Raw genomic sequence first — 23,807 nt, 5'->3', positions numbered from 1 at the left:
GTGACCAGTGGTGTTCCACAGGGATCAGTGCTGGGACCTTTGCTCTTTGTAGTGTATATAAATGATTTGGAGGAAAATGTAACTGGTCTGATTAGTAAGTTTGCAGACGACACAAAGGTTGGTGGAATTGCGGATAGCGATGAGGACTGTCGGAGGATACAGCAGGATTTAGATTGTCTGGAGACTTGGGCGGAGAGATGGCAGATGGAGTTTAATCCGGACAAATGTGAGGTAATGCATTTTGGAAGGTCTAATGCAGGTAGGGAATATACAGTGAATGGTAGAACCCTCAAGAGTATTGAAAGTCAAAGAGATCTAGGAGTACAGGTCCACAGGTCATTGAAAGGGGCAACACAGGTGGAGAAGGTAGTCAAGAAGGCATATGGCATGCTTGCCTTCATTGGCCGGGGCATTGAGTATAAGAATTGGCAAGTCATGTTGCAGCTGTATAGAACCTTAGTTAGGCCACACTTGGAGTATAGTGTTCAATTCTGGTCGCCACACTACCAGAAGGATGTGGAGGCTTTAGAGAGGGTGCAGAAGAGATTTACCAGAATGTTGCCTGGTATGGAGGGCATTAGCTATGAGGAGCGATTGAATAAACTCGGTTTGTTCTCACTGGAACGAAGGAGGTTGAGGGGAGACCTGATGGAGGTATACAAAATTATGAGGGGCATAGACAGAGTGGATAGTCAGATGCTTTTCCCCAGGGTAGAGGGGTCAATTACTAGGGGGCATAGGTTTAAGGTGAGGGGCAAGGTTTAGAGTAGATGTACGAGGCAAGTTTTTTACGCAGAGGGTAGTGGGTGCCTGGAACTCGCTACCGGAGGAGGTAGTGGAAGCAGGGACGATAGTGACATTTAAGGGGCATCTTGACAAATATATGAATAGGATGGGAATAGAAGGATACGGACCCAGGAAGTGTAGAAGATTGTAGTTTAGTCGGGCAGCATGGTCGGCACAGGCTTGGAGGGCCGAAGGGCCTGTTCCTGTGCTGTACATTTCTTTGTTCTTTGTTCTTTGTTCCTCCTGGTCCGCCAGCGCTTTCTCCAGCTTTTGAATCGTCCGATCTTGGGCATCCAGCCTGTGCTCCAGCTGATTGATCGATTCCTTTATCGAGTCAAGACAGTCCTGTTTCTGTCTAGCAAGTCCTCTTGGATGACCTGCATCAGCTCCTCCGTTGATGGTTGGGGCGTCACAGCAGGGGTCCGAACATCGGCCATATTCTCTTCAGCCGCAACCTCCACCCAGCCCTTGCTTACCTTCTTATTTCTTCCTTTTCGATCCCTTGGGGTTCTTCGTTCCATACACCAAATTATCTGTGCCTTCAAAGCCAGTGCTCAAACCACAAAAGAGTCGGGGAAGAAAGTCCAAAAGTCCGGCCAGAGCGGGAGCCACCAAATGTGCGACTTACTCCCTCATAGCCACCGGAAGTCCTCTTAACAAAACATTAAATCTCTCTTGTCAACCATGGTTCCCTCACTCAACCATCTCTTCCCTGCCTGACAGGGACATACATATCAAGGACACGTAGTATCTGTTCCTTGAACAAGTTCCACATTTCAATTGTGTCCTTCCCTGGTAGCCTATGTTCCCAACTTTTGCACTTCAGTTCTTGTCTGACAGCATCGCATTTACCCTTCCCCCAATTGTAAACCTTGCCCTGTTGCACGCACCTATCCCTCTCCATTACTAAAGTGAAAGTCACAGAATTGTGGTCACTATCTCCAAAATGCTCCCCCACTAACAAATCTATCCCTTGTCCTGGTTCATTACCAAGTACCAACTCCAATATGGCCTCCCCTTTGGTCAGACAATCTACATACTGTGTTAGAAAAGCTTCCTGGACACATTGCACAAACACCTCCCCATCCAAACTATTTGATCTAAAGAGTTTCCACTCAATATTTGGGACGTTGAAGTCACCCATGACTACTACCCATGACTTTGGCACCTTTCCAAAATCTGTTTCCCAATCTGTTCCTCCACATCTCTGATGCTATTGGGGGGGGCCTATAGAAAACTCCCAACAAGGTGACTGCTCCTTTCCTATTTCTGACTTCAATCCGTACTACTTCAGTAGGCAGATCCTCCTCGAACTGCCTTTCTGTAGCTGTTATACTATCTCCAATTAACAATGCCACCCCCACCACCTCTTTTACCACCCTCCCTAATCTTATTGAAACATCTATGACCAGGAACCTCCAACAACCATTTCTGCCCCTCTTCTATCCAAGTTTCCGTGATGGCCACAACATCGTAGTCCCAAGTACCGATCCATGCCTTTAGTTCACCCACCTTATTCCTGATGCTTCTTGCAATATTCAAATTATTCAAAAAAGGATGTAAGGACGTTCCTAATAACTACATGCAGTCAGTTTAACTTCAGGGGTAAGGTTTTAGAAAATAATAATCAAGGGGAAAAAAATAGCCACTTGGAGAGGATTGTCTTGATTAAGGAGAGCAAGCACGGATTTGTCGTGTTGGGTGTTCCGATGCACAAATGATCCAACACGGCTGTAGATGGTACATCTCTGTTTTATTGTCTTAAACAATAACAACTACTAACTGCAGGCTGAGGTTCGTGCTTCAGCAGCTAACCTGTGGACCCAGCCCTATCACTATCTTGGTGAGGCACTCAGCACATGGTCTATGTCTGAGTGGCACGCTGTGAGCTCTGTGGTCTGAGCTATCTCCTGGTAGAATGAGCGGGAACTGTGGTGTTCCCTGTTTTATAGTGCGTGTGTTCTCACTGGTGATTGGCTGCGATGTTGTGTGTGTGTTGGTTGGTCCAACTGCCTGTCCATCAGTGTGTGTGTGATTGCACCATGATATGCTGATCTGGATATCATGACATCCCCCCTTTTCACAAAGGATATGTGCCTACATGCTAATAAATAGAAATGTGTACTGAGTGCATCTGAGTATGTGTGTGCAATATTTACAACATGTACATGAGGCTAAACTATATACAGAGGAAGGTGTCAAGTGCAACAGAGCAACGAGGTTGTACCACGAACAAAACAAATGCAATCAGCAAACAACGAGAGAGAACTTCTGGAACGAAAAGAGAGAAACATGTTAACAGTGCTGTAAAACAATTCAGTGAGTCCAATGTGCTAACAAGCTCATAAGTCAAGTCTATCAGGTGGGCGACGAATTCGGGTTAACCGCCTCAAGGGTGGGTCAGGATCCACCGGCTGAGGAATGGGCCTGGCCACGGGCGAGAGAGGAATAGGCAGAGTGGCAGGAAGCTCAACGAAGTCGACATCAGGGACAACAGGAGGGCGTGGCACCGGTGCATGATCTCGTAGCGAGCGCGGAACCAGACGAAGGGCCCGCCGATTACGGTGGCGAATGGAGCCATCAGGCATGCGAACCAGGAACAATCGGGGAGCCACGTGGCAGAGAACCTCGGCGGTTGCCGATCAGCCATCCTCCGGTAGGTGTATGCGGACGTTGTCTCCAGGCGCCAGGGCAGGAAGATCAGTTGCCCGGGCGTCGTGTGTCACCTTCTGCTGAGCACGCTGTTGTTGCATCCTTCGCAGTCCTGGAGCATGGTCGGGTTCAGGACCATGAATGGATGGCACCGTGGTCCTGAGGGTGTGACCCATCAACAGCTGGGCTGGCGAGAGGCCCGTGGACAGTGGGGCCAAGCGATAGGCCAGCAGGGCTAAACAGAAGTCAGATCCGGCATCAGCAGCCTTGCAGAGGAGCCGCTTCACAATGTGGACGTCCTTTTCTGCCTTGCTATTCGACTGGGGATGCAAGGGACTGGACGACATGTGCGTGAAGTTGTATGAAGTGGCAAAGGAAGACCATTCTTGGCTCGCAAAGCAAGGCCCGTTGTCAGACATGACGGTGAGCGGAATTCCATGGCGAGCAAAGGTTTCTTTGCATGCCCGGATGACAGCTGATGACGTCGTGTCGTGCAGGTGTATGACCTCCGGATAATTTGAGAAATAGTTAATCGGAATGATGTAGTCCCTGCCGAGTGCATGAAAGAGGTCCACACCCATCTTCGCCCAGGGGGACGTGACCAACTCATAAAATAAATAAAAATAAAATAAAAAATCACTTATTGTCACGAGTAGGCTTGAAATGAAGTTACTGTGAAAAGCCCCTAGTCGCCACATTCCGGCGCCTGTTTGGGGCCTGTTCGGGAAGGCTGGTACGGGAATTGAACCGCGCTACTGGCCCATGGGAGACACTCATGGGCTGAAGTGTCTCAGGGGGTTGCGCCGGCTGAAACCTTTGGCAGGTGGGGCAGTTGAGCACCATGTTGGCGATGTCGTCGATGATGCCCGGCCAGTACACAGCCTCTCGGGCCCTCCGCCTGCACTTTTCAACCCCGAGATGGCCTTCGTGCAGTTGTTTGAGGACAAGCCGGTGCATGCTGTGTGGGATCACGATCCGGTCCAACTTAAAGAGGACACCATCAATGACGGCCAAGTTGTCCCGGACATTGTAGAATTTTGGGCACTGCCCCTTGAGCCACCCTTCCGTCATGTGGCGCATTACACGCTGTAGAAGGGGGTCAGCCGCAGTCTCATGGCGAATGTGGGCCAGACGTGCGTCAGTGGCCGGCAGATTGGCCGATGTGAAGGCTACTTGTGCGTTGACCTGGCAAACGAACCCCTCCGATTCAGGCGGTGTGTTAACCGCCCTGGAGAGAGCATCCGCGATGATGAGGTCCTTCCCCGGGGTGTAGACAAGTTGGAAGTCATACCTCCGGAGCTTGAGCAGAATGCGCTGGAGGCGAGGGGTCATATCGTTGAGGTCCTTCTGAATGATGCCGACCAGGGGGCGATGGTCGGTCTCCACAGTGAACTGCGGAAGACCATACACATAATCGTGAAATTTGTCGATGCCGGTCAACAGGCCTAGGCACTCCTTTTCAATCTGCGCACAGCGCTGTTCTGTGGGGGTCATGGCCCGCGATGCATAGGCTACTGGGGCCCATGATGCGGTGTCATCCCGTTGCAGGAGTACCGCCCCAATGCCGGACTGGCTGGCGTCAGTTGAGATCTTCGTTTCCCGTGTGGTATCGAAAAATGCCAGTACCGGGGCGGTGGTGAGCTTGACCTTGAGCTCCTCCCATTCACTCTGGTGTGCGGGCAGCCACTGGAATTTCGTTGTCTTTTTGACCAGGTGGCGAAGAGCCGTCGTGGGCGAGGCAAGGTTAGGAATAAACTTCCCCAGGAAGTAGACCATCCTGAGAAAGCGCAGCACTGCCTTCTTGTCTGTCGTCTGCTGCATGGCTGCGATGGCTGCCACTTTGTCAGCATCCGGCCGCACCCCTGACCGGGAGATGTGGTCCCCCAAAAACCTTAGCTCAGTCTGGCCAAAAGAGCACTTGGCTCAGTTAAGGCGCAGGCCCTGATCTCGTATTCGTGCAAAGACATGCTGGAGATGACTGATGTGCTCCTGTGCTGTGGTGGACCAGATGATAACTGTGGTGTTGGGTGTTCTGACACACAGATGAGCCAACACAGTTGCATATGGTACAACACTTCTTTATTTAAACTCACTATTTACAACTTGGTCTTTGCACTCTGCACGTGGGGGGCTCCCTGCTTGTGGTGTTTCATCAGCTCTTTCTGTTCCCTTCTCCCCAGACCTCCTGACCTCCAGGTGTCGTGCTCGTGCTTTTTATGTGGTTGGTGTTCTTGTCTGTGATTGGTTGTGGTGTTGTGTACTCTGATTTGCCTGTTAGTGTGTCCATCATGATGTGTGTGTTTGAATATCATGACATCCCCCCTTTTTACAAAGATATGTGCCTACGTGGTAATAAATATGATCGTGACGTGAGTGCATCTAAGAGTGTGTGTGTGTCGTGTGCAGCATGTGTCTATGACGGAACTATGTACATGGGGCGATGTCGAGTGCGTCACATGAATCCAGTTGTACCATAACATAACAGAAATGCGAACGAGAGAAGAAGAAAAAAAAATTTGATCAGTTGTCCAGTCAGACGACATCTGGAACGATAAACAACAACAGGTTATCATGTAAAATTGTCCAACTTATTAAACATATGAACTGTATTATAAGTCCATTCTAATGGGTTTGCGACGAATTCGGGTTGACCGCCTTAAGGGTGGATCAAGAACCACCGGCTGCTGTGCAGGCATGGCCATGGGTGGCGATGGAAAGGGCGTGATGTGCGGCAGCTCCACAAAGTCATCCTCGGAAGCCTGTTGAGGATCTGGCGTGTTGTGTGGCTGTGAGCGTGGAAGTCGGCGAAGGGCGCGCCGATTGCGGCGACGCACGGAACCATCCGGCATGCGAACCAGGAACGAGCGGGGAGCCACTTGTCGGAGGACTTCGGCCGGTGCTGACCAGCCACCATACGGTTGATGGACGCGTACTTTGTCTCCGGAGGACAGGGGGGGCAGGTCCGTCGCTCGTGTGTCGTACCGACCTTTCTGGCGATCACGCTGCAGTTGCATGTTCCGAAGAACCGCCTCATGGTCTGTTGTCGGTGCCAGGACGGAAGGTACCGTCGTCCTGAGGGAGCGACCCATTAGTAGCTGCGCTGGCGAGAGGCCCGTGGATAACGGGGCCGATCGATAGGCCAGCAAGGCAAGGTTAAAGTCCGATCCGGCATCAGCCGCCTTGCACAGGAGCCGCTTTGCGATGTGGACACCCTTTTCAGCCTTCCCGTTCGATTGTGGATGCAGAGGGCTGGATGTCACATGAGTGAAACCATATGCTGCGGCAAAGGACGACCATTCACGGCTGGCAAAACAAGGTCCATTGTCTGACATGACAGTCCTTGGAATGCCATGGCGAGCAAACGTTTCCTTGCAGGCCCCAATGACTGCGGACGACGTCAGATCATGGAGAGGCATGACTTCCGGGTAGTTTGAGAAGTAGTCTATAATAACAATGTAATCTCTGCCGAGCGCGTGAAATAGGTCAACACCCACCTTCGCCCAGGGGGACGTCACCATCTCGTGTGGTAGAAGTGTTTCCGGAGGTTGCGCTGGCTGAAACCTCTGACAGGTTGTGCAGTTGAGCACCATGTTGGCTATGTCTTCATTAATACCCGGCCAATATACCGCCTCCCGGGCCCTTCGTCTGCATTTTTCGACGCCCAAGTGGCCTTCGTGTAGTTGACGAAGAATCATCTGGCGCACACTGTGTGGAATGACGATCCTATGCGATTTCATAAGGACCCCGTCTATATTGGTGAGATCATCTCGCACATTATAAAACTGGGGGCACTGCCCTTTTAGCCACCCTTCCGTCATGTGGCGCATCACTCGCTGCAGCAGAGGGTCAGTCGCCGTCTCTGCGCGTATGTGGGCCAGACTAGGATCATCAGCTGGCATATTTGCTGCTGTCAGAGTCACGTGTGCCTCAATTTGACGCACGAACCCCTCTGCATCTGGTGGTGTGCTCACTGCTCGGGAAAGAGTGTCCGCCACGATGAGTTCCTTCCCCGGAGTGTAGATCAGTTCAAAATCGTACCTCCTGAGTTTGAGTAAGATGCGCTGGAGGCGAGGAGTCATGTCGTTCAGGTCTTTGTTAATGATGTTGACCAGGGGGCGGTGGTCAGTTTCGACCGTGAATCGTGGCAGGCCATACACATAGTCGTGGAACTTGTCCAGTCCAGTTAACAAGCCCAGGCATTCTTTTTCGATTTGCGCGTAGCGCTGTTCGGTAGGGGTCATGGCTCGTGAGGCATACGCAACCGGGGCCCATGATGACGTGCTGTCTTTTTGGAGGAGTACCGCTCCAATACCAGATTGGCTGGCGTCTGTTGAGATCTTTGTAGGGCGAGTCGTGTCAAAGAAGGCCAGCACTGGTGCCGTGACCAGTTTGTGCTTGAGCTCCTCCCATTCCCGCTGATGCGACTGGTGCCAGTTGAATTCCGTCGATTTTTTTACGAGATGGCGCATGTTTGTTGTATGAGAAGCCAGGTTGGGAATGAACTTCCCAAGGAAGTTGACCATGCCGAGGAATCTTAAGACAGCCTTCTTGTCAGCCGGTCGTGGCATGGCTGTGATGGCGCTAACCTTGTCTGCATCGGGACGGACCCCGGACCTTGAGATGTGGTCCCCGAGGAATTTCAGCTCCGTCTGGCCGAAAGCACACTTCGCACGGTTGAGACGCAGGCCATTTTGCCGTATGCGGGTGAAGACACGTCGAAGACGATGCATGTGTTCCTGCGGAGTGGTGGACCAAATGATGATATCGTCCACATATACACGTACCCCTTCGATGCCTTCCATCATCTGTTCCATAATGCGGTGGAATACTTCAGATGCCGAAATGATGCCGAATGGCATCCGGTTGTAGCAGAATCTGCCAAAAGGGGTGTTGAATGTGCATAGTCTTCGGCTGGCCGGGTCCAGTTTGATCTGCCAGAATCCTTTGGACGCATCCAATTTAGTGAATATGTTGGCTCGCGCCATCTCGCTGGTGAGGTCTTCTCGTTTCGGGATGGGATAGTGTTCCCGCATGATGTTGTTGTTCAGATCTTTTGGATCTATACATATACGGAGCTCGCCAGAGGGCTTCTTTACACAGACCATGGAGCTGACCCATGGCGTGGGCTCCGTGACCTTGGATAGGACCCCTTGGTCCTGAAGAATCTGCAGTTGTGCATTGAGGCGGTCTTTGAGAGGCGCAGGAACCCTGCGAGGTGCGTGAACGACAGGGATGGCGTCCGGTCTGAGTCGAATCTTGTACGTGTGTGGCAATGTCCCCATGCCTTCAAAAACCTCCTGGTTGTGAGCGAGGAGGGAATGGAGATTCGCGTGGAACTCAGCATCCGGGAAGTCGGATATCTCATCTGGAGAGAGAGACATGATGCGCTGTACCAGGTGAAGGACCTTACACGCTTGTGCGCCCAGTAACGAGTCCTTTGATGAGCCCACAACTTCGAAGGGGAGTGTGGCCGTGTACCTCTTGTGAGTCACCTGTAGCTGGCAAGATCCTATGGACGGGATAACGTTCCCGTTATAGTCAACCATCTTAAGCCGGGATGGTGTGATGGGTGGTTTGACCTTCATGGCCTGGACTGCAGAGTAAGCAATCAGGTTGGCGGATGCGCCGGTGTCCAGACGGAAGGCGACGCGCGATCGGTTGACCGTCAGGGTGGCACACCACTCATCGTCTGGATTGATGGCATTGACCTTGTTGACATCAATGACGGCAACTCGGAAGTCATCCTGGTCATCTGCATCACTTAATTGGAAGTCTTGATGCGTGGGCTGGACGGTCCTGACTCGTGTGCGAGGTTGTCGAGGATGCGCCGGATCCATGGGTTGAGCCGCACGACAGCGGGCTGCGTAGTGGCCCATCATGGCACATCTGTTGCACTGTCGGTATTTTGCAGGACATTGCCCTTTTAAGTGTAGACCTCCACAATTTCTGCACGTCATGACGTCACGGCGTTCGTTGCGCCACTGCGCATGCGCAGTGCGATCTTGCGGTGGGCGCGCCTGCGCAGTGCGTCCCTCGTTGTGGCCGTTATTTTTGGCGCGCACCTGCGCGGGAGACCGCGAAAAGCGCGGGAAGCGGCCGCTGTCGTCCGGGCCGTGGGGCGGGAAGAAATCGACGGCCTGGATGCGTTCAACGTCGTGGGCGGCCTGGCTTGCCGATTCGACGGCTGGGGACCCCCTCCGTGCCAACTCGGACGCCTGAAATCGGGCAAAACGGCAGGTAGCATTTTCATGGAGGACACAGGCTTCCACAGCAGACGCTAAGGTGAGGCTCTTTATTTTAAGAAGCTGCTGGCGTAGGCCACTAGAGGCAACGCCAAAAACAATCTGGTCCCTGATCATGGACTCTGTAGTGGTGCCGTAACCGCAGGACTGCGCTAGAATCCGGAGGTGCGTCAAAAAGGGTTGAAAAAGCTCCTCCTTACCTTGCAGGCGTTGCTGAAAGATGTATCTTTCAAAAGTTTCGTTTACTTCAGTTTGAAAGTGCTGGTCCAGTTTGAGGATGACCGTGTCATATTTGGCCTGGTTTTCGCCTTCTTCGAACACCAGTGAATTAAAGACATCGTTCGGGTGGGGGCCTGCGTAGAAGAGGAGCATTGCAATCTTCGAATCATCCGAGGCATTCTGTTTTTCGGTGGCACGGATGTACAGGTCAAATCGCTGCCTGTAGAGCTTCCAGTTGGTGCCTAGGTTCCCCGTGACTTGCATCGGCTGCGGTTTGCCGGTGTGGTCCATGTCCAGAATGGCAGGTTAGTAGGCAGGTATCGATCCACTCCTGTACCATGTGGTGTTGGGTGTTCTGACACACAGATGAGCCAACACAGTTGCATATGGTACAACACTTCTTTATTTAAACTCACTATTTACAACTTGGTCTTTGCACTCTGCACGTGGGGGGCTCCCTGCTTGTGGTGTTTCATCAGCTCTTTCTGTTCCCTTCTCCCCAGACCTCCTGACCTCCAGGTGTCGTGCTCGTGCTTTTTATGTGGTTGGTGTTCTTGTCTGTGATTGGTTGTGGTGTTGTGTACTCTGATTTGCCTGTTAGTGTGTCCATCATGATGTGTGTGTTTGAATATCATGACAATAACGTCGTCTACATAGACGCGTACCCCTTCGATGCCCTCCATCATCTGTTCCATGATGCGATGGAACACCTCGGAGGCCGAGATGATGCCGAACGGCATTCTGTTATAGCAGTATCTGCCAAATGGAGTGTTGAAAGTGCACAGCTTCCTGCTAGACTGATCCAGTTGAATCTGCCAAAAACCCTTTGAGGCATCAAGCTTGGTGAATATTTTTGCACGAGCCATTTCGCTCGTGATTTCTTCTCGTTTGGGTATGGAGTAGTGTTCCCTCATAATGTTATTATTCAAATCTTTTGGGTCGATACAGATCCGGAGCTCGCCGGAGGGCTTCTTGACGCACACCATGGAGCTGACCCATGGCGTTGGCTCCGTGACCCGGGAAAGCACTCCTTGGTCCTGCAGGTCCTGCAGCTGCTGCTTGAGGTGGTCCTTGAGTGGTGCTGGGACTCTACGGGGTGTGTGAATGACCAGGGTGGCGTTCGGTTTGAGCCGTATTCTGTACGTGTAGGGCAGTGTGCCCATGCCCTCGAAAACCTCCTGGTTGTGGGCGAGGAGTGAGTGGAGCTGCGCCCTAAAGTCTGTATCCGGGAAGTCGGACGTGCCTTCTGGAGACAGAGTGTGTACCCGCTGAACGAGGTGGAGGATCTTGCACGCCTGTGCGCCTAACAGACAGTCCTTCGAGGATCCAACTATTTCAAACGACAATGTGGCTGTATGTGAGTTGTGTGTAACCTCGAGCTGGCAGGACCCTGTGGCCGGGATGACGTTTCCATTATAGTCAACCAGCTGACAGTGGGATGGCAGAATAGGTGGTTTAACCTTCAAGGTCTGGAAGGCTGACCATGCGAGGAGATTGGCAGAGGAGGCACCAGTGTCCAAGCGAAATATGATCTGCGATCGGTTGACCGTTAGGGTGGCACACCACTCATCGCCCGGATCAATGCTGTGCACTGGCAGCGGCTGGAGGTTCCGACTTGGGGACATCCAGTTCTTGTGGATTACCGCAACGCGGAAGGGTTCCCTCTCTTCGGTATCACTGGTCTGCATGTTGTCAGGATATGACTCAGTGTATGGGGGCTGAATAGCCCGCACGTCCCTGCGAGGCTGGCGGAATTGTTGAGAGTTGGCAGGTTGAGCTGCTCGACAGCAGGCAGCGTAGTGGCCCATCCTGCCACAGCGGAGGCATTGTCGCGCTTTGGCTGGACATTGCTGCTTTAAGTGGGCAGAGCCACAGTTGCCGCACGTCGTGACGTCATGGCGTTCGTTGCGCCACCGCGCATGCGTGGTGCGGTCTTGCATAGAGCGCGTCTGCGCATCGCATCCCTCTGCATCAACGTCCCCTCTTTTGGCGCATACAAGCGCAGGAGACCTCGAAAAGCGCACGAAATGGGCGCCCTCGTCCGGGCCGCGGGCCGGGAGGAACTCGATTGACTGGACCCGCTCCGCCTCGTAGGACCCCTGCTGTGCCGTTTCGGCCGCCTGGATTTGGGAGTACCGGCTGGTTGCGTTCTCGTGGAGGACGCAGGTCTCGATGGCAGTGGCTAGGGTGAGGCGCTTTATTTTGAGGAGCTGCTGGCGTAGGGTGTCCGAGATGACCCCAAAAACTATCTGATCCCGAATCATGGAGTCGGAGGTGGCCTCATAGCCTCAGAACTGGGCGAGGATACGGAGGTGTGTCAAGTGGGATTGAAAAGGCTCATCCTTACCCTGCAGGCGCTGCTGGAAGAGGTACCTCTCGAAGCTCTCATTAACTTCCACGCTGAAGTGTTCCTCGAATTTTAGAAGCACAGTCTTGTATTTTGTCTTGTCCTCGCCTTCCGCGAATGCCAGGGAGTTGTAGATGTGGATGGCGTGTTGCCCCGCCGTGGAGAGGAGGAGGGCGATCTTCCTGGTGTCCAATGCATTCTCCCTGTCTGTGGTTTCGAGGAAGAGCTGGAAGCGCTGTTTAAACAGCTTCCAGTTGACGCCAAGATTTCCAGCGATTCGGAGCGGCTGCGGCGGGCTGATGTCGTCCTTGGAGCAGGATGGCGGGTTTCTGAAAGGGTGCAGGTAGGTCTCACAGTCGCTGGTTAGCTTCCACTACTGGTATCATGTCGTGTTGGGTGTTCCGATGCACTAATGATCCAACACGGCTGTAGATGGTACAACTCTGTTTTACTGTCTTAAACAATAACAACTGTTAACTTCTGGCTGAGGTTTGTGCTTCACCAGCTAACCTGTGGACCCAGCCCTAACACTATCTTGGTGAGGCACTCAGCACATGGTCTATGTCTGAGTGGCGCGCTGTGAGCTCTGTGCTCTGAGCTAACTCCTGGTAGAATGAGCGGGAACTGTGGTGTTCCCTATTTTATAGTGCGTGTGTTCTCACTGGTGATTTGCTGCGATGTTGTGTGTGTGTTGGTTGGTCCAATTACCTGTCCGTCAGTGTGATGTGGAGATGCCGCCGTTGGACTGGGGTGAGCACAGTACGAAGTCTTACAACACCAGGTTAAAGTCCAATAGGTCTGTTTCGATTTCACTAGCTTTCGGAGTGCTCCTCCTTCCTCAGGTGAATGTTTTGATGTCACTAGCTTTTGGAGCGCTGCTCCTTCCTCATTCCGCATTCACCTGAGGACGGAGCAGCGCTCCGAAAGCTAGTGACATCGAAACAAACCTGTTGGACTTTAACCTGGTGTTGTAAGACTTCGTACTGTGCTGTCTATCAGTGTGTGTGTGATTGCACCATGATATGCTGATGTGGATATCATGACAGGATTTGCAAAAGGCACCTTGTGCTTGACTGATGTAACTGAACTTTTGATGAAGTAACGGAAAAGGCTTTCAGAAGGGAGTGCAATAGATGTTGTTGATATGGATGTAAAGTAAATGTTTGACAAAGGCTAGTTAACAAAGTTGGCAGGTTGTTTATATGTATCAAAAAATGCTGTGGTTCTAACACTGTTCCTTGGGAAACACCACTATCTATCAGCTCCAGTCTGGAAAACAAAATCTACCACAACTTGTTGTTTTCTGATCATTAACCAGTTTGTTTAATCTAAGTGGACACTGAATGTCCTATTTCATGAGCCTCAACTTTGTTAACGAGCCTTTATCAAACATTTTCATTGTATCCATATACACAACATCCATTCCTCCTCCCTCCACAAGCATCAACATCAGGGCTGACCCCACCCCTCTCTCTCCACCCCCACCACCTTCAGCATCAGGACTGTCCCCACCCCCCCTCCCACCCCCACCTTCAGCATCAGGGCTGTCGCCCCCCCCCCCCCTCTCTCACCACCACCCCACCCACCTTCAGCATCAGGACTGTCCCACCTCTCTCCCCCCCCACCAGGACTGTCCCCGCCCCCCCACCTTCAGCATCAGGACTGTCCCCCCCTCTCCTCACCCCCCCCCCCCCCCACCTGCAGCATCAGGGCTGCCCCCCCCCCACCTCTCCACACCCCCACCTGCAGCATCAGGACTGTCCCCCCCTCCCCTCACCTTCAGCATCAGGGCTGACACCCCCCACCTTCAGCATCAAGACTGTCCCCCCCTCTCTCCCCTCCACCCACACCTTCAGCATCAGGACTGTCCCCCCCCCCTCCCCACCCACCTTCAGCATCAGGACTGTCCCCCCCCCCCCCCTCCCCACCCACCTTCAGCATCAGGACTGTCCCCCCCCCCTCTCGCCCCTCCACCCCCACCTTCAGCATCAGGACTGTCCCACCTCTCTCTCCCCCCCCCACCACCTTCAGCACCAGGACTGTCCCCCCCCCCCTACCTTCAGCATCAGGGCTGCCCCCCGATCCCCACCCCCACCTGCAGCATCAGGACTGTCCCCACCCCTCCACCACCACCTTCAGCATCAGGACTGTTCCCCCCTCCCCTCACCTTCAGCATCAGGGCTGACCCCCCCCCCCCCCCCCCGTTGCCCCCCCCTCCCCCCCCACCTTCAGCAGCAAGACTGTCCCCCCCCCTCTCCCCTCCACCCCCACCTTCAGCATCAGGACTGTTCCCCTCCCCCCCCCCCACCTTCAGCATCAGGACTGCCCCCCCCCCCCTACCTTCAGCATCAGGGCTGTCCCCCCCTCTCTCACCTCCCCTCCCCTCACCTTCAGCATCAAGGCTGCCCTCCCCCCCTTCAGCATCAGGGCTGTACCCCCCTCTCATCATAGAATTTACAGTGCAGAAGGAGGCCATTCGGCCCATCGAGTCTGCACCGGCTCTTGGTGCACCCTACCCACACCCACACCACCCTATCCCCATAACCCAGTAACCCCACTCAACCAACACTAAGGGCAATTTTGGACACTAAGGGCAATTTATCATGGCCAATCCACCTAACCTGCACAACTTTGGACTGTGGGAGGAAACCGGAGCACCCGGAGGAAACCCACACAGACACGGGGAGAACGTGCAGACACTGCACAGACAGTGACCCAATCGAACCTGGGACCCTGGAGCTGTGAAGCATTGTGCTAACCACTGTGCTACCGTGCTGCCCACCTTCAGCATCAGGGCTGTTCCCCCCCTCTCTCACCCCTCCCCCAAACCTTCAGCATCAGGGTTGTTCCCCCCTCTAGCACCCGCCCCACCTTCAGCATCAGGGCTGTCCCCAACTCCCCTCTCTCGCACCCCCCCCCCCCCCCCCCCACCACCACCTTCAGCATCAGGGCTGCCCCCCCCCCCTCTCACCCGCCCCCCACCTTCAGCATCAGGGCTGCCCCCCCCCCTCTCTCCCCCCCCCCCCACCCCCCACCACCTTCAGCATCAGGGCTCCCCCCCCCCCCCCACCTTCAGCATCAGGGCTGCCCCCCCCCCCACCCTCACATTCAGCAGCAGGGCTGTCCCCACACCACCCCAGCCTCCACCCGCGCTTCTGGCATCAGGGCTGTCCCCACACCACCACCCCCACCTCCAGCATCAGGGTTGTTCCTTCTCCCACCTTCAACACCAGGGCTCTCCCCACACCACGACCCCCCCTCACCTTCAACATCAGGGCTAACCCCTCACCTTCAACATCAGGTCTCTACCTCCCCCCCACCCTGTCCACAACCTTCTTCATCAGGGCTATCCCCCCTCCCCCCCACCTTCAACATCAATCCCCCCCCCCCCCCACCTTCAACATCAGGGCTCTATCTCTTCCCCCCCCCCACCCCCCACCTTCTTCATCAGGGCTCCCCCCCTCCCCCCCACCAACATCAGCCCCCCACCTTCAACATCAGGGCCCTCCCCCCTCACACCTTCAACATCAGGGCTCTCCCCCCCCCCCCCCACCACACCTTTAACATCTGGGCTTTATCTCACCCCCCCCCCCCCCCACCTTCTTCATCAGGACTCTCCCCACACCTCCCCCCCCCTCATCTTCAACATCAGGGGCTGGTTTAGCACAGGGCTAAACCGCTGGCTTTGAAAACAGACTAAGGCAGGCCAGCAGCATGGTTCAATTCCCGTACCAGCCTCCCCGAACAGGCGCTGGAATGTGGCGACTAGGGGCTTTTCACAGTAACTTCATTTGAAGCCTACTTGTGACAATAAGCGATTTTCATTTCATTTTTAATTTTCATTCATCAGGGCTCTCCCCACACCTCTCCCCATTTTCTTTACCTTGCAATCGCTGCTTGAATATGTATTTTGTTGGTGTCCACCTCACAGTGGCTGTCAAACTTGTCCAGGATGGTCTGAAACTTTGTCTTGTCCTGGTCTTCGGCGAAGTGAAAGGAGTTGAATATTTCCAAGGCATCGGGCCCTGGGAAGAGCGTGCAAAATGGCCACTTTCGTCACTGTTGAGGCGCTGCATCTGGGAGATGGCCTGCACACTCTCTGCCTCGTGGGAGGCTAGTCTATCATTTTCTGCTGTTTTGTACTGGGAATAGCGATTTTTAGCGTGCTCATGTACTGTGCATGTTTCAATCGCGACTGGCAGGGTCATATGCTTGATCTTCAGTAACTGCTCTCTCAGAGGATTAGAGTGAACTCCAAAAACGATTTGGTCTCTGATCATGGAGTCAGTGGCACCAAAGTTGCAGGATTGCGCTCGCAGTCTAAGGTTAGTTAAATATGAGGTGAAGGATTTGTCTTTACATTGCAATCGCTGCTTGAATATGTAGCGCTCAAAGATTTTGGTGGTGTCCACCTCACAGTGGCCGTAAAACTTGTCCAGGATTGTCTGAAACTTTGTCTTGTCCTGGCCTTTGGCGAAGTGAAAGGAGTTGAATATTTCCAAGGCGTGATCACCCGCTGTGGTGAGGAAAAGAGCTATCTTTTGTGCAGCAGACGCACCATTGAGGTCTGATGCTTTGACATAAAGCTGAAATTTCTGCTTGAATGTCCACCAGTTGGCACTGAGATTGCCGGAGGTCCTGAGCTGGTGAGGAGCCGGAATCTTTTCTATTGTGCCGGTATACATTCGCTGCTCGTCACGATCTTGTTGAGTTGAACTAACTAGATTGAACAGACTCCTGGTATCATGTTGTGTTATGTAATTTGGAATAACACAAGCTGCCACTTGATGCAGTTTTGAGTAAAAGATGCTCCAGACTTTGAAGTGAGTTCAATGTGTTTTATTGAACTATTAGCACAGTTCTCAATGAGTTCGACTCTCTGCTAATCTAAATGTAGTAACTCAGTCTAACTGAACCAGCCTTGCTCTAAGCCACGTGCTGCGGTGTGATGCTGAGGATACACCCTGTCTCACTCTGTAGATGTTGGTCTGTGGAAAGGGGTGTGAGTGCCTCACCCCTTTTATAGTGAGATACCACCCCTGAGTGTCCTGACTGCTCATTGGTCATGTCCTATTCTATGTGTTCATTAGCTGCATGTTTGAATATCATGGCAAGGGGCATGAAAAATCGGAAAATGTGAACTCAGCGGCAAGAATCGCACTTTCCGAGGGATTTTCCGCCGCGGTGTCGCTCTCACTGACGGCTAATGCAGCTTCAACAGCGGCCCCATGAGTTTGGTTTTTTTCGAAAATAAAACTAAGTGGTATACTCTAAGCTTTCAGGAATATATAGGATAATGTTCACGACGTTGAAAGTTTCAAGTTCCGGAAAACACAAGTTTTAAGAATTAGGGAGCTGGAAAAAAGGAGGAAAATCCTTTTGTCACTCAAAGGGCAATGGAATATGTTACCAGGGAAAGACACTAAAGGGAGCTTATCAATCGGTTCAAGTGACAGCATAATGCATTTCTAGACAGCATTGGCTGCAGGAATATGATGATAGTAAAGTTAATCAAGTAGAGTTAATCATTAAATAAGGATTACATTTGAGCAACTGTTTCTTTTTTTGAGAATTTATATGTTTTGAAATACCTTAAAATAAGAAAAGCTCACACAAGACCTTTCAAATTGCATCTTTAATGTCATGGGAACTCTTATAAGTGGAATTAAATAGATTTTCTTTATTAAAGTATTCCTTTACATATAAAGTACTGTGTCCCTGATAACAACTTTTAGACTTTTGTTTCATTTCACTTTCACTGTGTTGAAGCACCATGATGACATTGAACAATGCAACTAATTCACCCCATGGACTTAAATTAACCAAAGGGGACGGGAGAGGTCATAATGGGCAGGATTCTTCATCCAGTCAGACCCTATTTCTGGCACGGTGCGCCCCTGTCTGCCGTCGGGAAACCCGAGGACGTGGGTGTGCTGCCAGCGACATAGAGGATCCTGCCGACAGAAAATCCCGCAGAATATGCATGACGAATATTCACCCACAACTCACATTATTTTACTTTCAATAATTTTTGTTTGTTTACCTCTGACCCACCAATCTCTGAGTGCTTTCCATTCTTAGATTGTCATCTTTTACCAGGGGATAAGGGGGGAGAACCATGGCTCAAGTTTGAAGTTTGGGTTGCCAGCTTTAAAACTCAATTGAAAAATCTCGTAAGTAATGTTACATCATGGCAAGATGTGGGGTGGGGGGGGGGGAGCACCTTCTGTGTTAAAGATTAGACCTCCAGCACCTTGTATTGAATCATAGACATACGGATTATATAGGCCAAGAGACGAATCACAATGATCAAAGGACAGCACCAAAGAGGTCCCTTTGGATGTTTATCCGTACGCTGTTTATACCTTTAGCACTGACTGTAGTATTGCCCTCACCATCTCCAAAAATCCACCATGTCATGAACTGGGGCTAAAGCATTTGTAAAGGAGTAACCCTCTTCAAAAGCAAAGAAGTGATTGATCCACACCATGTTGTACCTTAAAATCTAAAGTAATCAATCATGCATCACCTCTATTAGAGGAATAATGACGCACTTCATTGTTCATCTATAAAATACCCCATCTGAAGCTTAAGGAAACTTGGCTCAACTGCATCATTTTAGTTCACTATTGATCATGGACTAAAATAAATGATGTTTTTTTAGCAAAAGGGTAGACGACTGAACCTTGCAAATTGGATGTCACTTTTAAAAAATAAATTTAGAGTACCCAATTCACTTTTTCCAATTGAGGGGAAATTTAGCAAGCCAATCCACCTAGCCTGCACATCTTTGGATTGTGGGGGCGAAGCCCACGCAATCACGGGGAGAATGTGCAAACTCCACAGGGACAGTGACCCAGAGCTGGGGTCGAACCTGGGACCTCGGCGCAAATTGGATGTCACTTTAAAGGAAGAAGTGCTTTGTAGGTGCGTACGTTGCAACAAATATCTCTGCTGACTTTGGCAAGGCCTTAAAGGACTGTAAGATTGTTTCTGAATCTGAATGCTTTGATAACATGTTCTGAACTCTGCAGCTCACTGGAAAACTTTATCTTTTTATTTATTTTATTCACAACCAAGGTTCATGGAGGGTAGATGGAAAATTTTAATCTGTTTATCTCACCCTTTTGTTTGGAAGCGAATAGCTCCTACAAAAAGCAAGTAAACCTTATCAATATAAATGTTTGCCTGGAAAACACTCATTTCAAACCAATGCGCTGGCTGTGAACTTCTGGGTGACAAAAGTGCTGTGTAAGTAAGAGCTTTTGGCCATTTTTCAACTCAGAAGAGGTAGATTTCACCTGGACACATGGCTAAAATAATTAGTAAAAAGTTTTTTTGTGCTCCTTTGGTTCCCATCCATTTTAATTAATTATTTATTTTTCCCGTGTGCAAGGAGAAGGGGAGTGCTCTTGCAATTAGCTGACATGGATACAATGGGGAGAGTGGCCTTCATCAATGCTGTAACCATTCTATGATTAAAGCAAAGGGGCAATCAGTTTTACACAAGTCTGTTGCGTGAGTTTTTCCTTGTATAATTCTGATCCCCCACAAGGGCCAAGGAATAGTCCTCCCCAAAGTTTCCATGGGAATGTAGTTTTGCAAATAAAACATGCCACAGAGTAAGAAGGACAAAAACAACCTTGATTGTTAAATAAACTTTGCGACCTGGATGTTCACAATGATATCGAGCTTCTCCATGTTTGTGAAAAGGGTGGAAGAGGCTGAAATCTGGAGGTCCCATCACCGAATACAGCACCTGCTATTTATGTGGGGGAGGGATGGACTCGCCTGTGTTAGAATTTCCACACACGCATTTCGCAGAGGTAGCTGTCCATATAAAACAGCAGCTGCCCCCAGTCATATCTGATTTTTGTTGGCCAGGTTGGGAGTCCTTGGAGAGGCAAAGTATCCTTTTGGAGAATCAGGTACCAGAACACCTTTGAGGAGGTCAGTTGCTCCTTGGAAGAGGTACTGTGCTCCTTGGGATTATTAAAAGTAGGCATGCATGTGTGTAAAAAGTGCATACACTAATTATTTGTCTAGCTCACCAGAACAATCGAAAGTGTTAAAATGAACTATCAAAGGCAAATGTCAAGTTGTCAATGCATTTAAAATTTCTGCCCTTAAAATCTTTGAAAAAAAGTCTGGAGGGTTTAACAAATGATACTTTGCTATTTCACACGATTTGTTGACATAATCCCGAAAGCTACTATTACTGGAGTGACTTTGACTAATATCACAACATTTTATTATCACGGTAGGATACCTTCCATTTCATAATTTGATTGCTAGTTCTGGGTGACTCTTTGAAGTGGCACTATGAATTCCAATGTTTGTTTTCATATGGGATTAAGCTCTTGAATTAAATGTTTGTTTTTATAAGGATGTAATTGAAGGAATGTAAATGTAATGAGTGAGTTTTGCGAATGAGAATTTTAAAAAATAAAGTCCGCAATCAACACTTCAGACTTTATTTTATACAGTCTCAGCACGGGTTCTGATGTCTGCCATGGTAGATAATGGGCAAGTTGTCATGGTAGGTGTAAGGGTAAAGGGTGCTGGTTGGAGGCCATTATTTGTCATGGAGGTTACAAAGAGCCATGGAAGGTGGGTTTGAATGCATAGGTTCGCATAGAAGGTATTGGGCCATAGAGGGTGCGTGAAGAGGCAGAAAATGGCATGTGTTAACATGGGTGGGGCATGAGGAGTGAGTGGGGGCGAGGGGAATGAGTTGTGAGTGCTGGACTGTTTTTTAATTTATTGCTCTTTTTAAAACTCATGGTCACAGCACTGGAGTCTAGAGGAAGGCCCTCTTCCCAGTCCACCTCTACACCCAGCAGCCTCCCCACTCGTTCTGGGGGCACGGGCCTGGCCCCAGAATGAAAATACAAACATCAGGAGCACTTTTTCCTGGGCCGGGTTTATGGAGATGAGAATTGTCCTGACTATACGCTCTTGTCCTGAGAGGGAAAATCCAGGCCTACATTTTTTGAGTTTTTAGATCAAAGATCTGTACTGAATGAATTGACCTTAGTGTAAGAATGTAATAAATAGATAAATAGGAATGGGCCACATGGTGCAACCACTGAACTATAGCTAACACCATTAGATATTAATAATACCATGGAATCTTAATACTTTACTTGAATGGGAAGTCAAGGAATCAAATTAAGTTTTCAACTGAATAGCTGAAAATTGCTCAGCAATAAATGCACGCCTCTGAGCAAATAGATTTTTAACAAGCCTCTGTATTCAGCATTGTAATGCAGAGGCATGGGGTGGGATTCTCCGGTCCACCAGCCGCATTTTCCGGTGCGGCGTGCCAATGCGGCAGTGGGATTCTCCCTTCCTGCAGCCGGCCAATGGGGTTTCCCATTATGGCCACCCCATGCCGTCGGGAAACCTGAGGACGTTGGTGCACTGCCAGCAGACCGGAGGATCCTGCCGATGGAGATTTCCGCTGATGATTCCTACCAAGGCGGTCTTGTTCAAGTCCCGCTCTAGGACTTGATGGCTAAGGAAGGTGTTTCCATAATGTGGCCAAGCAAAATCCTTCCAACGCACAGCAGGTGGCAAAGGTGGGAGACTCCTGGTCTGCCATGCTTGATGTGGAGTGGTGCCTTGGTGACAGGCTAGTGACCTGTCTCAGGAAGAACCTCGCTATGGGAACAGATGAAAGTCCGCCTTGTGCACCACTAGATGTCGGACAACCAACAACAGTGATCTCTACTGAGAAAGTGGTTTAAAGACACCAGTGCGAAAAATAAGAAATGACAGGCTATTCAGTGGAATGCATTTCTCTTTTAAGGCAATTGACCAAAATATTAAAGTGACATCACATCAAATAAAGTTTACCTCATACTTTCTGTTGGACATTTTCATAGATGAAATAAATTTGCTTCTTTAGTAGAAAATGCTAATTTCTTGTAATTTTCAGGCAATTAACTCATGGGTGGCAGGTTCAAGATTGCCATCGTTTCCTCAGGGTAAAATATATTTTCCTCTTTTCCTACCTCTTCAATTGTCAGTCAATCGAAGAACATACATTCTTAAAAGCTTAATTTGAGATTTCAGAGTAGTTGGGATAGTATGACAGATCTGCAAAAATGTCATTGGGGTTCTTGCACCTCAAATTGCAGAAGCAGGAGTTTATCCACATCAGATTCTTGGAGAAGCCCAGGCCGTCGGGGCAGTCAAAATTCACCTCGATGGTCTTCGACTTCTGGGGCGTGCAGCATCGGTCGTCCGTGCAGACACCGCAATACTTTGGCCGGTAGGTGCGGCGGCTCACACAGCCAGACAAGGTGAAGTTCATGGGTTCGATCTGCTTCAAGATGCTTAGGCACTTCTTACCTTCCTAAGGAGAAAAAAAACACCCACCACAGTGAGCAACGTGCTGTGAAAAACTTCTGTCAATTCCCCTCACAAACTGGAGGAGCTCAATTAGATCATTCCAAAACTCTTTTATCCCCCAACGAAACACGACCAACTTCCCCGACCACAACTCACAACTGAAAAAAAAAGTGACATTTTTTATTGGGGGGGGGGGGGGGGGGGGGATTTAATTGGGCACTGGAGGGCCGATAATTCGAATCCTAAGTCGACGGGAGGGTTTTTGGAGAGGATGGGGATGGTGGATCCATGGAGGATTGGGCACCCGAAAGAGAGGGAGTATTCCTTCTTCTCGCATGTGTGTAGGGTATATTCCCGGATTGACTTTTTCGTAGTGAACCGGGCAGTATTCATGGTGGTGGAAGGTGCGGAATATCTGGGAATAGTGATTTCAGACCATGCTTCGCACGATCTAGATGTGAGACTTCATTCATGTCAGGCACAAGGGCGGTTTTGGGAGGCTTTGAGAGAGGTGGTCCGGGGGGAAATTATTTTGTTCAAGGCCCATAGAGATAGGATGGAGAAGGAGGAGCATCAGCAACTGTTGGACAAAATAGTTGCCGTGTATAGGAGGAACTTTATGGCCCCCATGAAGGAGTTGTTGACGGAAACAAAAATGTTGCAGGGGCAGTTTGACCAGTTGACAACGGGAAGTGCAGTTGGTCAGCTGCGGCGGGTGCGGGAGACGCAGTGTGAGTATGGGAGAAGGCAAGCCGCAAGTTGGCTCATCAGATGTGGCGACAGACAGCATCAAGGGAAATTCTTCAGGTGAAGGCGGAGGGGCGGGCGGCATGGCGTCGGATCTGGAGAGGATAAATGAGGTGTTCAAGGTAGTTTATGAGGTGTTGTACAGGGCCGAGCCAAGGGGGTGGAGGAGGCTAATATGGGTCGGTTTTTAGATGGGTTGGACTTCGCAGAGTTGGAGGAGACAGGTGCTGGAGGAGCCAGTAGGGCTGAAGGAGTGTACTGACATGATGCAGTCGAGTAAGGCGCCGGGGCCGGATGGCTTCTTAGTGGAATTATATAAGCAGTTTGCAGCGGAGCTGGCCCCCATCTTTTGGACATGTTTAATGAAGCAGTAGAGAAGGGGGAGTTGCTGGCTACGCTGGCGCAGGCGCCGATTTTGCTGATCCTGAAAAAGGGGAAGGATCCATTGGAGTGCGGCT

General features: G+C 50.6%; 1 protein-coding gene across 1 annotated transcript in view; it reads right to left on the bottom strand.

The window, feature by feature from the left end:
• Positions 1–17,866: 17,866 nt before the first annotated feature.
• LOC140385758 (CCN family member 4-like) overlaps positions 17,867–23,807 on the bottom strand; it is a 117,963-nt gene continuing 112,022 nt past the window's right edge. Inside the window, exon 5 of the mRNA XM_072468238.1 lies at positions 17,867–22,606. Within this exon, the coding sequence (XP_072324339.1) occupies positions 22,307–22,606 (300 nt within the window). The 3' untranslated portion in view covers positions 17,867–22,306. The remainder of the gene's footprint in view (positions 22,607–23,807) is intronic.

Source organism: Scyliorhinus torazame, chromosome 11 (genome assembly GCF_047496885.1).
Source record: "Scyliorhinus torazame isolate Kashiwa2021f chromosome 11, sScyTor2.1, whole genome shotgun sequence".
Taxonomy (NCBI): domain Eukaryota; kingdom Metazoa; phylum Chordata; class Chondrichthyes; order Carcharhiniformes; family Scyliorhinidae; genus Scyliorhinus; species Scyliorhinus torazame.
Note: the sequence above shows the minus strand (reverse complement) of the source record. Positions and strands in the feature narration are given on the sequence as shown.